A 17519-nucleotide genomic window follows, 5' to 3' on the forward strand; every position below is an offset into this window, starting at 1 on the left:
CGCGAGTCGGGCGGGAGACCGGCAGCGCGAGTCGGGCGGGAGACCGGCAGCGCGAGTCGGGCGGGAGACCGGCAGCGCGAGTCGGGCGGGAGACCGGCAGCGCGAGTCGGGCGGGAGACCGGCAGCGCGAGTCGGGCGGGAGACCGGCAGCGCGAGTCGGGCGGGAGACCGGCAGCGCGAGTCGGGCGGGAGACCGGCAGCGCGAGTCGGGCGGGAGACCGGCAGCGCGAGTCGGGCGGGAGACCGGCAGCGCGAGTCGGGCGGGAGACCGGCAGCGCGAGTCGGGCGGGAGACCGGCAGCGCGAGTCGGGCGGGAGACCGGCAGCGCGAGTCGGGCGGGAGACCGGCAGCGCGAGTCGGGCGGGAGACCGGCAGCGCGAGTCGGGCGGGAGACCGGCAGCGCGAGTCGGGCGGGAGACCGGCAGCGCGAGTCGGGCGGGAGACCGGCAGCGCGAGTCGGGCGGGAGACCGGCAGCGCGAGTCGGGCGGGAGACCGGCAGCGCGAGTCGGGCGGGAGACCGGCAGCGCGAGTCGGGCGGGAGACCGGCAGCGCGAGTCGGGCGGGAGACCGGCAGCGCGAGTCGGGCGGGAGACCGGCAGCGCGAGTCGGGCGGGAGACCGGCAGCGCGAGTCGGGCGGAAGAGGTGGGGGGGGATGGAGAATTCAGCAGCGCGACTGGAAGGGGGTGGGGGTGGATACGGCAGCACAATTCAGGTGGGCTTAAATCTGGCTTTGCAAAATCTGGAAAAATCTGAAATTCGGAACACACTTGTCCCCCAAGGGTTCCGGATAAAGGATTGTGTACCTGTACTGTAATAGCGTTGCGCTGAATTCAACACTAATTCTGGTCTGTCCTGGAGGGACAATTTTTGCCAAAATTCTGTGACACATCTTTCAGCATTATTTGCTGGCACATTCATAATTTCTGATCTCTATCACTAGACTGTTATCATAAACAATCACCTACTCTGATAATTATCAAAACGACCTGCAGATGCTGACATCAATCCAGAATAATATCACGCATACCATAGCAAAAAGATTAAAAGTTTGAAAATCAAAACTGCAGAAGCTGAATATATTAAATACAAGATGCTGTAAGCATTCAGAAGGACATGGAGCATCTGAGGAAAGAAAAACAGTATCAACATTTCTGATCTGACAAAGGACCTTGGAACCAAAACTGTACCCGTCTCTTTGCATAGATGCCGAACTTATAATTTTCAGCATTTTTAGAAAATGGAGCTTGAAGAAGATGCAGTGAATCCTAATAATTGTCCTGCAGGAGGTCTTTTAATGTATTGTACAATTTTCATAAAGAAGAGACACTCGTCAGCAAAAGCAATTTAAAAACAGAGCCAGACCAATGTATAAGGAAGAGTTTATTTTACAAACCTTCCAGAAAAAGCCAATTCGTTGTGAGTGAGCTACTAAAGATGGGTGAAAGTGAACAAGAGGGTACGCAGAAAACCATACAGCAACCAAAAAAAAATCTGAAACCAGGGATTTTTTCATGTGTTGATTACCATGATAGGGTATTAAATGTTACACAAGGGTTAATAGAATTTTCTAGTTGCCTTCAAAACCTTTCCACAACAAATCTCTCAAGACTTGCAGCTCAAAAGTCTCATTACTTAAACTCAAAGTCAACTGAAATAAATATACCAAGAAAGCCAGAAACCCTTTAATGGCATTTGTTTGCATGTTCACTGAAATAAAATAGTGAGGGAACATGTGATCAAAATGTAAATATATTTCTTTAAGTGCTCTTACAGATTGAGAATGTGAGATAAAGTTAACTGGAAGAATTAATGTTCAGTTAAATCCAATCAGGAGTTTCCACAAGACTGCAATTTTGTCCCAGCACAAAATGATCTCTGGCAATTTATAACACAAACTAAAAGCCAGTCTAATCTACAGAATAGTCATGCACCTGAAACCATCAAAAGAACTTTATACAAATGGTCTGTGCCACTTAAATGTGCTGAAAATCTTGATTTTCATGCAAGAACAGCATTAAGCTTGCTTAAAAGCTTTAAACAGAACTATGCAGTACAGGTACACTATTCTTTATCCGGAAAGCTCCAAAATCTGGCAAGTGGGGCGAGAGACCGGCAGCGCGAGTGAGTCGGGCTGGCGAGAGACCGGCAGCGCGAGTGAGTCGGGCTGGCGAGAGACCGGCAGCGCGAGTGAGTCGGGCTGGCGAGAGACCGGCAGCGCGAGTGAGTCGGGCTGGCGAGAGACCGGCAGCGCGAGTGAGTCGGGCTGGCGAGAGACCGGCAGCGCGAGTGAGTCGGGCTGGCGAGAGACCGGCAGCGCGAGTGAGTCGGGCTGGCGAGAGACCGGCAGCGCGAGTGAGTCGGGCTGGCGAGAGACCGGCAGCGCGAGTGAGTCGGGCTGGCGAGAGACCGGCAGCGCGAGTGAGTCGGGCTGGCGAGAGACCGGCAGCGCGAGTGAGTCGGGCTGGCGAGAGACCGGCAGCGCGAGTGAGTCGGGCTGGCGAGAGACCGGCAGCGCGAGTGAGTCGGGCTGGCGAGAGACCGGCAGCGCGAGTGAGTCGGGCTGGCGAGAGACCGGCAGCGCGAGTGAGTCGGGCTGGCGAGAGACCGGCAGCGCGAGTGAGTCGGGCTGGCGAGAGACCGGCAGCGCGAGTGAGTCGGGCTGGCGAGAGACCGGCAGCGCGAGTGAGTCGGGCTGGCGAGAGACCGGCAGCGCGAGTGAGTCGGGCTGGCGAGAGACCGGCAGCGCGAGTGAGTCGGGCTGGCGAGAGACCGGCAGCGCGAGTGAGTCGGGCTGGCGAGAGACCGGCAGCGCGAGTGAGTCGGGCTGGCGAGAGACCGGCAGCGCGAGTGAGTCGGGCTGGCGAGAGACCGGCAGCGCGAGTGAGTCGGGCTGGCGAGAGACCGGCAGCGCGAGTGAGTCGGGCTGGCGAGAGACCGGCAGCGCGAGTGAGTCGGGCTGGCGAGAGACCGGCAGCGCGAGTGAGTCGGGCTGGCGAGAGACCGGCAGCGCGAGTGAGTCGGGCTGGCGAGAGACCGGCAGCGCGAGTGAGTCGGGCTGGCGAGAGACCGGCAGCGCGAGTGAGTCGGGCTGGCGAGAGACCGGCAGCGCGAGTGAGTCGGGCTGGCGAGAGACCGGCAGCGCGAGTGAGTCGGGCTGGCGAGAGACCGGCAGCGCGAGTGAGTCGGGCTGGCGAGAGACCGGCAGCGCGAGTGAGTCGGGCTGGCGAGAGACCGGCAGCGCGAGTGAGTCGGGCTGGCGAGAGACCGGCAGCGCGAGTGAGTCGGGCTGGCGAGGGGGAGAACTGCAGCGCGAGTCGGGTGGGCTTAAATCTGGCTTTCCGAAATCTGGAAAAATCTGAAATTAGGAGCACACTGCCGCTAAGGGTTCCGGATAAAGGATAGTGTACCTGTACCAAGATCTACCACGACATTGAACACATTCTCTAAAATTTTTAAAAGCAATTTCTTGTTACTTGAAGTTGGTTGTCTGGGTTGTGGCACAGAGACTAAGAAGAATTTTAAACAAGTCTAGAGTTTTTCATCTACTCCAGTTTATAGAGCATTTAGTGATAAACAAATAAACTTTTGCAGAAATTGAGCAAAAAAAGGACACTTCTCAAATATCGTACAATTGGAGGTAATTTTCACATGGATAATCAATTAATCCATCTTCATTTTAGAAAGATGTACTTCTGGAAAACAACCCTCACTGGCATTCATCACAACTATATTCATCTTCTCAGTTCATTTATCTGCTGATGTACCAATGTGCTCAAAAAAATCTAATGCTAACCTCCAATACTTCATAACACTAAATATGGAAAAACAATGAACTACATTTTTTGAAGGTCTTGACAATATAACTTTAAACATCAAATATCTTATTTTAACCAATGTAGTACTTTAGTATTGAAAGTCCAGTTGCTGGTATGGTCAAAAATGTGTCAAGAGAGTGTAACTCATACAATTAATGTCAATATCAAATAATACAATATCATTTTTTTTTACACCAGCTATACTATACTTCATATAAATGACAAACTTAATTCAAACTGTTCTGATAAGTGTTTCAGATGTAACAAGGAAATAGGTACCTTACTACATGCAGTTTGGTTGTGTAAAAAAGTTGGAAAGTTTTGGGAAGATTTGTGTGTATTATTAGGATGAATTATGTAGATACAAATATCTAAAGATCCCAGAAAATATTTGCTAGGTGAATTATATGAAACAGATACTAAATTGAAGTTAGACAAATATCAACGAAAGTTTTTGAATGTAGCAATACTGGTGACTAAGAAATGTATGGCGGTAATGTGGAAGTTGGACAATATTGTAGGGTTGGATAGATGGCACATGGAAATATAAAATCGTATACCATTAGAAAAAAATTACATAACTTAAGGAACCAACCAGAAAGATTTTATACAATTTGGAAACCATATCTGGATTTGGTTGATAAAAATCCATCCATATTGTCTGCTATACCCACTCCTCCCACTTAATATGTTCAAGATAGAATAGGTTAAAAAATATAAATAATGAATGATGTAAAATTATTCAGGTGTGCTTTCTTTTTTTTGCTTTCTTTTGGGGGAGGGGAGGAATGGGGATAAAATTATCTATCTTTTTGCATTGTTTTTATTATAATGTATTATTCAAGATGAAGAAATATGTTTGTAATTGATGCAAATAAAAAAAATAAAATGTTTAAAAAAATGTTCAGTTGCTGAAACAAAAATATAAATTACTCGTTACAAAAAAACTATCACGAGTGTGCTTCGCACAGATGTGGCCTCGTATAAATAATGAGAATTTTATATTTAATTTCAGATTTTCAGCGCCTGCAGCAAGTACAAACCTCATTCCCCTATCCTGACTTGGAAAAGCAGCCAACATCCTACCTAGCCACACATTTCACTCTCCTGTCAGGAAAACGATTCACAAGTGTGAGATCACACACTGCCAGATTCAAAAACAGTTTCTTTCCCAACATTATCAGACCCCTGAAGTAACTTCACACCAGTAAAATTGTGTTACCTTTATTCTGTACTAACTGATCTCTCTGTAATTCTGTACTAGATACGGAATGTCTAACGGAACTGCTTGCAAGCAGTTTTTCATTGCACCCTGGGAAATATGATGACAAATGAACAAATTCTATAAACAAAGGAAAGCTCATTTGTCAAATAGTGAATTGCAAGTGTTTGTGCATTAGGTTTTGCCTTACCTCTAAACAGTTCCTATCCACAGTTACTTCTGTTATTCCTTTCCCTAGTCCAGAAAAGGATGAATATAGACCTTGGCTTGGGCGACCAAATAAATCTTCCTTTCTGGCATTGGGCTATAAAATAAAGGAAAGAACTCAAAACTGCTCTGGAGTAATCATCTTAACCAATAGTCTTCATAGTTACAATTTGCAGAGACAACTACAGTACAACTCCAATTATCTGAAATCCTCATTTATCCACAATTTTTAAAAAAACATTTTGGATAAATGAGGCTATCTGAAACAAATCAGAAATCAGAAATCTGAAATTTATCTGAAATTTGAGTGAAATTTATCTGAAATTTTTTCAAAGCCGAACTGAACTCACAGGTTGGGGGAAAAAAATTCACTCAACATGAAATTAGAACAATTGTCTTTGTTTCAGGTAACTCCCTCCCCTCTCTCTTTCCATTTTTTTTTCTTTAACTTCCCCTATTGACTTTTCTCTCCAACTCTCCCTCTCAAACTGCGTGCCACTGTCTCCCAGCTGCAAGTGGTTGGAAGAATTCCTTGTCCTGGCAACATCAAGGAGAGCGGACTCCTGGCAGCAGCAGGGCCTCATCAGAATGTGTCGGTGATCGGTGGCAACTAGCTTTCTTTTGGGTGAGAATGAAACATTATTTTAATGCTTAAAAAGCTTTCCCTTGTTGTTGTTTAAACACTGTTAAAAGTGATTTGCTGTTGCTACTGCGCTGTTTTTAAAAAATGACCAGTTCTCTGTAAAAACCATTTATCTGACAGGCCAGGACCCGACCATTTCAGATAATCAGAGTTGTATTGTACATCAAATTAATTTCCTGCAGTAGCAGAGCTATTTGAGGATGCAGGCATTTTTACCTGTAAAAGGTGAGGCTGGTCTGCCAAAGGAATTGCTTCAGCCAGGGAAACTTCAAATGGGTTTGGTGGAATGCAGCCAAGGAAGGTCATTGAATCAGAACGCCGGAAGAATGGATGATTTTGCCCTGCTTCTGTTGACAGCGTTTCATCATCCTTATCATGTAGACCAGAACCTGAATGGGGAGAGAAGCAAAAGGTTACATTGAGGTGACAGATGTAATGTGGGCTTCCAGGCTATTATCCCAAGTACAATAACTTAATTATATTCCATCAGCTATGCTGAGCAGGCCAGATCATTTCCATGGTCTCTCGGCAGCGCGAGTGAGTCACTCTCTCAAGTGAATAAAATTCCAGATTCAAAAGATGTGCTGAAAGTCTCCTAAAAAATAAATGCAACATCTTCACCAATTCTGGGTAATCTCCAGTCCATGCCTACTCAAAGAAAGAGGAATTCAGAATGGCATTAGGGCAGTGGTTTGGGAGCTCAGGGGCTCCACAAACAAGAAAGAACACAGCACCTCACACTACCCACCCACTTTGTCAGCACCACCTGCTGCAACCGTGAAATTCATGCACTGACTTCATTCATTAACCCGCAAGAAGCCACAAAACTGAAGTGGAAGCAAGCCATTCCATTCTGAAGAATTGCTGAAGCAATAGCTGTACCCACTGTTGGTAAATTAGGCCAGGAACAATGTACTAGACAAAAACAACAATGAATTTTAAAAATGATTAACATACAAATCAAATTAATCCCTCAATGTAGGCCCCTCATTTGTCAGGTTTGTAACCTAAGCATGCCCCTTAAATGAACAGGATTCAAGGGTAGAAGTCTGTGAATGGAACACACCTCAGGTCCATCCGAGTCCTTCAAAAATTGCTAAATAGTTTTTTAATAAAGGTTTATGAACTTGCAATATATACAGAATAGTGAGAACAATTTTAAAAATCCACAGATAATCATGCCAGAAAACAAACTAAATTTGTCAAAAGTTGAAGAATGAGTAAATTTAACTGATGCTACAGGTTAATGATTTGACGTAATTTCATCAAGTAATATGACAATAAATGATAATAGTGAAACCAATGCCTAAAGATGGGTTTCAGGAAAAATTACTTCTTGAAGCTCAAATTTTTTGCAATGTCAATGGTCATTTTGCAAAATAGAACATATGGAAATTCACCAGGACCTCCAAGTTGTGTGTCATGCAAACATAACCAAAATGCCTGCATAATTTATGTAGTAAGCACCACACTTGCTCTTCTAATTCCAACAACTCATTAAACTGGACATGACATACTGAAGAAGTCCAACATTAATTCGATTTTGATACAGATTGGTATTGGAAATGGACAAAACCTTTGGCAGAATAATTTGTGGAAGTGATGTGACTTGTTAAAAAATAAACTGGGATCGGGAATCCAGATCTGACCACTCAGGCCAAAATCTCAGATCCAAATTGGGTTAATCATCGCCAAAGTTATGTTCTTCACAACATGTCCTCATTTCCTTCAAATTATTTTGCACAGGATGAGAGAAACCTGACTTTGCTACCCACTCAGCTCACCAGTTGACACAGTGGGTTGATTGGCCTTGTACTAAATCACGGCTATTGGTGCTCCCAAATAAAAGCTTGATGTAAAGTTATTAAAATATAAATACAAATTATTTCAATGGAGTAAGACCACAAATGCACGAATACTACAAAGAGTGCTGGGGTGGGGGGGGGGGGGGGGGGGGTGGCGGGTAAATGGTCATCGGGCATGGAACACAGATGCAGCAAAAAGGGTAATGGAAGAAACATGGAATATAAAAGCAGGATGATTTGATGCAACTTAGAGTACTGGTGAGTTCACATCGAGAGTTTTATAAATAACTTTTTTGACTGTATCTAAGGAATGATATGCTTACAATTAAGGTGATGCAGAAAAAGTTCACTAGGTTCTTGAGGATGAAAGGTTTGGCAAATAAAAGGCTGAGCCTATATGTATTAGAATTTAGAAGAATGAAAGGTGATCTTCTTGAAACAAGATTCTAATCAACATAAAAAATCTATTTTATTTATGTCCGTTTCCCTTAAACATGCTGTGGCTGGGGAATGCACGGCTCCCAATGAGAACAGCTGTTCTAGAATAAGGGCTTGCCCACCTCAAGAGATCATAAATCTTTAAAAGTCTCTACTCCAAATAACTGCAGAGGTGCAGCACAAAATGGCATAAATTTCAGGCTTGAGCAGCTCATTCATGTTCCCATTTCACAAGTCACACCAAAATTCACCACAGTTGGATTGCGGCAATGAAACACAAAATGAGGACTGTACATAGAAAGAATGGCCTTGCTATTCTGGAAGCTTTTTCTACACTCGAGTACACTCACTTTGATTGGTATCATCATCGTTTTCATGTTCCGAATCTTCATTGTCAAGACCCAATTCCAACAATTCTCGAGTCCTGCAGTAACAGCATATTACAGATTTAGATTCAAACATAACATCACAAAGTCTTTTGGGTTAAAAGCAAAATACTAGTCAAATGAACTCAAGGATAGAAACAAGTTTTAACTGCACCAGACCATTGAGTTTTGAATACCATTTGACTGTAAAAAAAAATTAGGTTTTATATTGCTATATCCTCTTCACTGTCGAGCCCTGACTAAACAAAAATTACTGCCAATTGGGACAGCACAGTTAACAAAGCAGTTCAAGCAACACTATCACACTAGCCCCACAGGTTCAAATCTGACACTAACTGTAAGGTTTTTTCCCCCCCATTTTCTTCTTGTCTATATGGGTTTCCCACTCCAAAATGTAGAGAGTTGTAGGTCGATTGGAGTATTTGGGTGGCAGGGGCTGGAAGGGCCACTGTTATGTCTAAATTTAACATTTTGAAAAGTTATGACCCATTTTATCATGGGTCTGAAATTAGTTTATGAACATCCAAAAAGTTGATATTCTCTACTAATATATCAGGCAGCTTTTTAACTTATGGCAATTTTTAAACATTTTGATTTGGGTCGCAATTAAGAAGCCAGGCATCATCTAAACCCTCTACAATTTACTTCTAGTTTCGAAGATTATTTATTGAAGTCTGGATGGATACAATATGGGCAAGTTCCACAGATCAGATGCAAAGATAGAAGAACCATTTCTCCTCATAACAATTACTTATTTCATTGTTCCAAATTGAGGAACATGTTGATTAGTCTGCAATAATACTCATCAACATTCATTAACAAAATCATTGCACTTTTAACTGTTTCACAGTAATCAGCTGTCTATTTACTTATTCAAATGGCAGGTGCCCGATATAGTTTGGTGAATTGTAATTTTTTTACATCAGTTATATTTACCTCCTGAAAAGTTAAAAAGATATGGATTTAGTCATTTGGATTTATTTAGTCATTTGGATTTATTTTTTCACTGTGGGACTCATCCTTATCACACAACCAGACAGAATGAAAAAAGTTCCAATTTAAGTCTTTTTGGATACAAATTAAAGAGTTTTTGGAGGATTTAAGTGAGATTATTTTAATATTGGATCCAATGTTTTTTTTTAAAATGGGGAATATTATAATTTTGACAAGAGATTTAAAAATGGATAAATTTCTTAGTGAATTTATTCATTTAGCTTTAGCAGTGGCAAGGAAATGTATTGCAATTACACGGAAGAATTATATGGATTTGAATATGAATCATTGGGCATAATGAATTGAAAGCTTGTGTTTGTTTGGAAAAGATAACATATAATTTATGTAATAATTATTCTTTTGATGTGAAGATGTGGTCTCCATATTTTAGACACATGGGCTTGGAGGGACAATAGTCACCATTTTTGGTGCTTCATGTATTTTTTTAAAAATTGTAACAGTTTGGCACATTCCGCAGCAATAAGTAACTGATGTTTTTTTTCCTCCCTCTAGAGGGTTAGAGGGGTAAGTGGAGGGAGGTATTTAGGGGTTTTTCTTTCTCTGGGGGGGGGGGGGGTTGGGGTTGGGTTTGTTTTTTTTTAAATTATGTACTTTATATATTCATAAAGTTTATAAAAAAAATAGCAGGTGCCCATCTATGGTAAAATTATACAACAGTAGGCACTGTCAGGTGGCCAAATTCCCTGCTTGTAAAGCCGCATCATATTATGGCAATTGAATGCGCAGGAGGCGCCTGTGAGGCGAATTTTGTAACCCTCCTCCGAGAGAGATAATTGCCGCAGCACAGTAGTCCCCCCAGCCATCTGAATGCAGCCGCCTGAAAGTGGCTGCTAAGGGGATGACAGTCAGCTGGCAGCTCCTGACAGCTCCCCTCCCAGCTGCCCCTGGCGTGGAACGTCAGTGCGGGGACGTCCCCACACTGATCCCGCTCTCCCAACAGCCCGACACCAGTCCCCACACTGTGGGGTGATTGGCGCAGGCATTAGTGGTTGGAATGGCCACTCCAACCACTGCAGCCCGCGCCGCCCACCCCAACCCGCACCGCCACCCCACAGTGTGGGGACGTCCCAGCGCTGATAGCCCAAGCCGGCTGTCCCAACTCTGACAGCCCGAAGGGACAGGAGCCGGTGTGCACTCAGAGGCGCATCCTGTGCAGCTGTCCCTTCATGTGGCCACCGCTGCGCCTTTAGCGCTGCCACCTGAATGACAATTCAAAGGGCCGCTTCCTCTATTTCAGGTGCATTCTTAGTGGAGAATGAACCTGAAGAAACCCAATGATGCAGTCTCAGAAGAGCACGCCAGAGGAGACCGACTGCTCTGCAATGAGTCACATTTTCTGCATTCTTAGAGCCATTGCTTCTATAAAGCTGAGTTAGAAATGTGATTGAATTCTCACCTTGACAGATAAATTCCCAAGAATGTGAAACTCAATGTCACCCACTGAGAGAATGTCAAAGGAAAGTGCTGTCCACTGAACTTCATCGTCACTTCTTTGAGGATCAGGGCTCTCCAGATGCAGCAAGATTCTCTGCACAAATGCTACCCCATAAGCTTCACTGCCACAGGCAAGCTTCGGGAACAACATCTCGTCCAAGCCTCACAACCCTGCCCATCCCAACTTGCACTATTCCTTAACCATTGATACATCAAAATTGTCCAATGTCCAAATCAACACCATTTCTGGGGCACTCAGAGCACAAGGACGGCTACAAACATTCAGTAATAAAAAGTAAAAGTGTTTCCAAAAACTCAACCTCAAAACATTTTTTTTTAAATAAGCAAGTACCGTTTTCTATCCAGTTGTGGTGTATCTAAGGTGGTCTGTTGATTCATTGCTTTAATCCAATAAATAAGTGCTTGGAAAACATATGCCACATGCTTCAATGAACAGACATCCAACACTGGCAGGACATCAGAATGTTCATCATTATGGGAACGCATCAGAGAAAGAGCGTAATTGAGAAAATCACCCCGAGCAGACATCATTCCTTGACGGGCATTCAACAAGGTGGCACGCCTAGGGAAGGTCAAAAGAACACAAGCATTAAAATTTAATATTTAGTCTTCTTTCAATCAATCTTGCTTAAACTAAATACTGAAATGTTGCCTTCAAAACTAAACTTCGAGTACATTTCAGCAATGTTTACAGTACTATTAATAAAAGATGTTCCTGCTTTCCTCAAAAATAAATCTCTGCTAAACAAATCACTCTCATTACCACACTGTCATTAACATGCAATGTTAATACGTTATCAAAGATAACAGATAGCCATTTCAAAAACATCAAATAGATGTTTTCTAATTACACAAAGCAGTAGGGGGCAAGGAGGGTGGTGCTGAATATTTCAGCATGTAATGTTTTTAACTGCAGTGAAACCCCTGATAACTGGCACATATAGAGAATGGTAGATGCCAAATAATGAATTTTCTGGTTGCTTGAGATTGCTTGTTGTGATTGGCGAACTAACAGCGAGGTACAACAATTTTAAACCCGTATTTTTTACCTATTTATTTTCCGCAATTTTTTTTGCCAGTTGCTTGAATTCCAGATAACAGGGGTTTTACTGTAATTCCAACTTGAGATTTGTAAAGAGCTCTCAGTTACTATTATGTACAAAAGCTATGTTAATAACGACAAATATTTTAACAGAAATGTAATTTTTTTTGTCTGATGCCTAAAAGATTAGTGCATGTTATAGTACATTGCAATGAATCTAACTAACCATCAAATGATAGGATACCAGCCATACACCAAGAGTATTATGAGCAGCTCTGTGCAAATGTTCTTTTACTTGATAATGCTTTCACTTCAACTGAATAGCATACCAAGCTCCAGTCACTATAAGCCATTTGGTAAATGACACTAACTGGGGGCAAGATAAGAGGGAGAAATTGGAAAGAGATGGACAGGAGAGCAAAATCATAAATGATATTCCTCCCTGTCACAGTGTACTCTATATCTTAACTTAATAATACTTTGAAATGATGAGCAGCCCGAACCTTCATGAAAGTAGCTGGAAAACTATTTTAGAAAGGCATAGTTGTCATAGTGGTTAGTGCAACACCTTTATATCACCAACAATTTGGATCATGGTTCAAATCCTGCACTGTCTGTAAGGAGTTTGTACATTCTCCCTGTGTCACATGGGTTTCCCTGGGAACTACGGTTTCCTCCCACTGTTCGAAACATACTGGGGTTGTAGATAATTGGATGTAAATTGGGCGGTACAGACTAGTGGGTTGCAATGACCTCTCACTGTGCTGAATGTCTAAAATTTAAATTCTTCACTGGGGAAAATACTTGATAATCTCTCTAAGAATAAGATTTATCCTGGTAGGAGGATGGTTTTGAAAACCTCAATCAAATTTCATCTTCTCTAATTTTATTATACATGGGAGTATTTATCCATTTGAATTTAGTGACACAGATTACCATTACACCACAAAAATATTCTCTATACTGTAAAATCACCTTCTTCCCTCCAAAGTTCTCAAACTAGCTTCTTCGCGTGCTGTTAATCTTTCTCTTCTGGCAGAATTTTGAGAAGCGTGTAAAGGATGGCTTGGATGACCTGGATCTCCAGCTGATGATAATGCTGAACCATATCGTAACTGAGCCTCGGTGGAATCCATGATGCTGACCATCCAGTTCCATGTAGGCATAAGTTTTTCCTCCACATAATTCTGTAGAAATGATAAAAACTTTAAACAATAGACAGTTTGAATGTTCAACTGCTTAAGCCTGGAGTTCCAAATACAATAAAACCCCTGGTATCTGGAACCTATGTGGAATTTTATGGTTGCTTGAGATTGCGTATTGTATGATTGGTGAACTATGTGCTAGAGGGTGCCAATTCGAAACGTTCATATTTTGTTACCTATTTATTTTCTGCAATTGCTTTTCCAGTTAATGGGGATTTTACTGTGTATGCTTAGCTTGAACAAGAATGTCATTTAATTTGAGCTGGAATGGCTGGGGAATTTGGCAAAGCAAGCAGAGAATTTTTTTTTCTTTGGCTTGGCTTCGCGGACGAAGATTTATGGAGGGGGTAAAAAGTCCACGTCAGCTGCAGGCTCGTTTGTGGCTCACAAGTCCGATGCGGGACAGGCAGACACGATTGCAGCGGTTGCAAGGGAAAATTGGTTGGTTGGGGTTGGGTGTTGGGTTTTTCCTCCTTTGCCTTTTGTCAGTGAGGTGGGCTCTGCGGTCTTCTTCAAAGGGGGTTGCTGCCCGCCAAACTGTGAGGCGCCAAGATGCACGGTTTGAGGCGTTATCAGCCCACTGGCGGTGGTCAATGTGGCAGGCACCAAGAGAATGATTCCTTTACAATACCACAATAGCGTGGGTTCATTATGGTTTAGCAAGATCACCCTATGATGTTTATACTATGAGAACTTTAGCAGTTTGTCCGACACCGAAGAGCTGATAGAAGACATAATTTGGAATGGGGCAGGAAATACAGGGTTGTAATTATAGGTGATTTCAACTTCCCTAATATTGACTGGCACATCTTACTGCAAGAGGGATAGATGGTGCTGATGAATTAGTCAGGTATGTCCAAAGATTCCTGACACAGTACGTGGATCACCCAACGAGAGGAGAGCCCAGACTGGATCTAATTCTGGATAATGAACCTGGTCAGCTGGCAGACCTCTCAGTGGGGGAGCATTTTGGTGCGAGTGACCACAACTCCCTGAGCTTTAGCATAGCTAGGGAAAAGGATAAAAGACAAAATGAGAAAGTGCTTAATTGGGGAAGGGCAAATTACAATGGGATGAGGCAGGACCTAGTAAGAGTAAATTGGAAATAAATGTTAAAGGGAGATAGCACTGAACTAATGTGGAGGAAGTTTAGGGACCACTTGTGCTAGGTTCAGGATAGGTTTGACCCTCTGGGACAAAACAATGGTAAGCAAAGGGAACTATAGTTGACCAAACAGGGAGCTACTCAAGAGTAGGAAGGAAGGAAATATTAAATATAGGAAGCATGAAACAGGAAGGGTTCATGAGAAGTATATGGTAGCCAGGAAGGAGCTTAAGAATGGACTTCTGAGAACTCAAAGAGGGAATGAGAAAGTCTTGGCATGTAGGAATATGAAGAATCTCAAGGCATTCTATGCATACGTGAAGAACAGAAGGATGACGAGAATAATGGTGGGGCCACTAAAGAATAAAGGAGGCAACATGTGCCTGGAGCTGGAGAAGGTCGGAGAGGTCTTAAATGAATACTTTGCTTCAGTATTCACAAGAGAAAAGGACCTGGATCAGTGTAAGGTTGAAATAGAACAGGCTTGGTTGCTGGACAGTGTTGAGATTAAGGAAGAGGAAGTGTTAATCTTAAAAACATTAAGGTTGATGAGTCCCTATGGCCAGATGTGATATACCCCAGAGTGCTGAGGGAAGTAAGGGAATAAATAGCTGGGGCCATAGCTATGATCTTTGGGTCCTCATTTGATGTAGGGTTGGAGCTGGAGGATTGGAAATGGCAAATGTTGTCCCCTTGTTTAAAAAAGGAAATAGGGAGAATCCTGTCAGTGGTCTGCAAACCATTGGAGAGGATTCGTAAGGATAGGATCTATGAGCATTTGGACAAGTACAGTCTACTCAAAGATAGTCAGCATGACTTTGTGAAGGGAAAGCCATGCCTCAAGCAGAATTGAGGTTTTTAAAGAAGGTAACAAATTGATGAGGGTAGGGGTGGTAGATGTGGTCTACATGGAGTTTAGTAGGGCATTTGACAAGGTTCCCCATGAGACTCATTCAGAAAGTCTTCAGGCATGGGATCCATGGAACCTTGGCTCTGAGGATAAAAAAAAACTGGCTTGCAGGTAGAAAGCAGAGAATACTTAGTTGTGGAAGGCAAGTATTCTTCCTGGAGGTCAGTGACTAGTGGAGTACCGCAAGAATGTGTTCTGGGACCCCTGCACATTAATGATTTTTATAAATGACCTGGATAAAGAGGTGGAAGGATAGGTCAGTAAATTTGCAGATGATACAAAGGTTAGAGGAATTGTGGATAGATCTGAAGATTGTCAAAGGTTACAAAAGAATATTGACAGAATGCAGAGTTGGGCAGTAAAGTGGCAGATGGGATTTAATCCGGTTAAGTGTGAGGTGATACATCTTGGAAGGACAAACCAGAAGGCAGAGTACAGGGTTAATGGTAGGTTACTAAAGTGTGTGGATGAACAGAGGGCCTTTGGGGTCCAAATACATACATCCCTGAAGATTGCCTCCCAGGATGATAGGATAGTTAAAGTAGGCCAATAGGATGCTGGACTTCATTAATAGTCCTGTTGCAACTCTCCAAATTTCTGGTTAGACCACACTTGGAGTATTGTGTTCAGTTCTGGCCACCTCATTTTAGGAAGGATGTGGAAGCTATGGAGAGGGTGCAGAGGAGATTTACCAGGATTGGAAAATAACTCTTATGTGACAAGGTTAGCAGAGCTGGGCCTTTTTGTTTGGAGCATAGATGGTTGAAAGGAGACTGAATGGAGGTCTACAAGATTATGGAGGCACAGATAGGGTGGACAGCTGGCACCTGTTTCCCAGGGCAGGAATAGCAAACACCGGAGGATACGAGTACAAAGCGAAGGGAGGGAAGTTTAGGGGAGACATCAGGGGGGTACTTTTATTTATTTAAATAATAGATAAGATAGACGCATAGAGTTGTGGGTGCCTGGAATGCCACACCAGGGGTGGTGGAGGCTGAAACATTAGGGGCATTTAAGAGATTCCTACACAGGTACATAGATGGAAGAAAAATAGAGGGTTACAGGTAGGGAGGATGCAGTTCTTTTTAAGGAATAGATTGGTCGGCACAACATTGAGGGCCAAAGGACTGTTCTATGTTCTAACAGCAGTAATAAATAGTTGACTAAAAAGATACTCCTTCGATTGGAAAGTTGATGGAGAAAGAGGTAACAGGGAAGGCATCAACTTTATACAGGTGAAGCAAACAACGCTCCATGATAAAATAAATTTTTATCACTTAAAATAGTAGTCAATTTTTTTTTTAAACTGCTATTTTGAACAGATTACAACACAATAGTATTAAAGTCTTAATAACTTGTTACAAGGTCAAGATGGTACCAATTTGTAAAAGTGCATTTTGTTATGCAGATGGAAGAAAACAGACCTTTTCAGACTTGTATGATGGCAAGGGCTGAAATGATTAAATTATAATATATTGACAAATTTTAGGAATAAACATTAAATTTAAATTTCAAATATCATTAAGTGGCTTCAAATGTCAACAAAATTCCTCAGTTTAAACCGCAAAGGATTTGCATTTACAAGACAACTTTCTTCGAGTTAACACATCTCAAAGAATTTCATATTAAATTAAGTTGTTTTGAAATGAAATCATTAATGTAAATGAAGGCAATAGAGGAGCCCATTTTTGCACAGCAAACTCAACAGAATTGCGAAGAACGACATCAACTTTTTCAGTGCTGCATGGAGAAAAAATATGGAGTGCTACATCTGGCATAATTTGCCTGTTCTTTTACGAAAATAATCCAACAGGGTGTTTCCCCCAAACTGAACAGATGGGTTTGACATCTTGTCTAAAAGATGACAGCTGCCACCGTGCAGCACCCCTTCCTCAGTACTGTCCTGAGGTGGCAGATGAGCAACACACTATTTCCTATTCACCTTTGCCTCATTCCTCAAGAAGCTCCTGAAACTAACATGTTCATGGTTTTGATCATTTTATGTAATATTTCACACTGGGCCAGGGGCATGTCTTGTTTTCAGAACATAAGTGTTCTATTTAAGTTGCTCTGGATGCACACGCTGATTATGTCTGATGAGGCAGGCATGGTGCAGCATTCAAAAGCAAGCTTCAAAGCAAATTATTTATGTTAACAGCACAGGGTTACTTTCATTGGGATACAATGGAACCAAGGGAAAGTCTTGTTCATTGGAAGATACCATAGGCATTTCAGATCTTGCAGCTAATCCTATCAGAAGACTTCAAGGA

General features: G+C 42.7%; 1 protein-coding gene across 18 annotated transcripts in view; it reads right to left on the bottom strand.

Moving 5' to 3' along the window:
* ubr5 (ubiquitin protein ligase E3 component n-recognin 5) overlaps nucleotides 1–17519 on the bottom strand; it is a 165403-nt gene that overhangs the window by 22547 nt on the left and 125337 nt on the right. For all 18 annotated transcript variants that reach the window (XM_069920472.1, XM_069920480.1, XM_069920471.1 and 15 more), the window contains 5 exons: nucleotides 13005–13216; nucleotides 11319–11549; nucleotides 8483–8556; nucleotides 6106–6278; nucleotides 5230–5343 (listed from right to left, as the gene is read on the bottom strand). In XM_069920472.1, coding sequence (XP_069776573.1) covers nucleotides 5230–5343; nucleotides 6106–6278; nucleotides 8483–8556; nucleotides 11319–11549; nucleotides 13005–13216 — 804 coding nt within the window. The remainder of the gene's footprint in view (nucleotides 1–5229; nucleotides 5344–6105; nucleotides 6279–8482; nucleotides 8557–11318; nucleotides 11550–13004; nucleotides 13217–17519) is intronic.

Source organism: Narcine bancroftii, chromosome 2 (genome assembly GCF_036971445.1).
Source record: "Narcine bancroftii isolate sNarBan1 chromosome 2, sNarBan1.hap1, whole genome shotgun sequence".
Lineage (NCBI taxonomy): Eukaryota > Metazoa > Chordata > Chondrichthyes > Torpediniformes > Narcinidae > Narcine > Narcine bancroftii.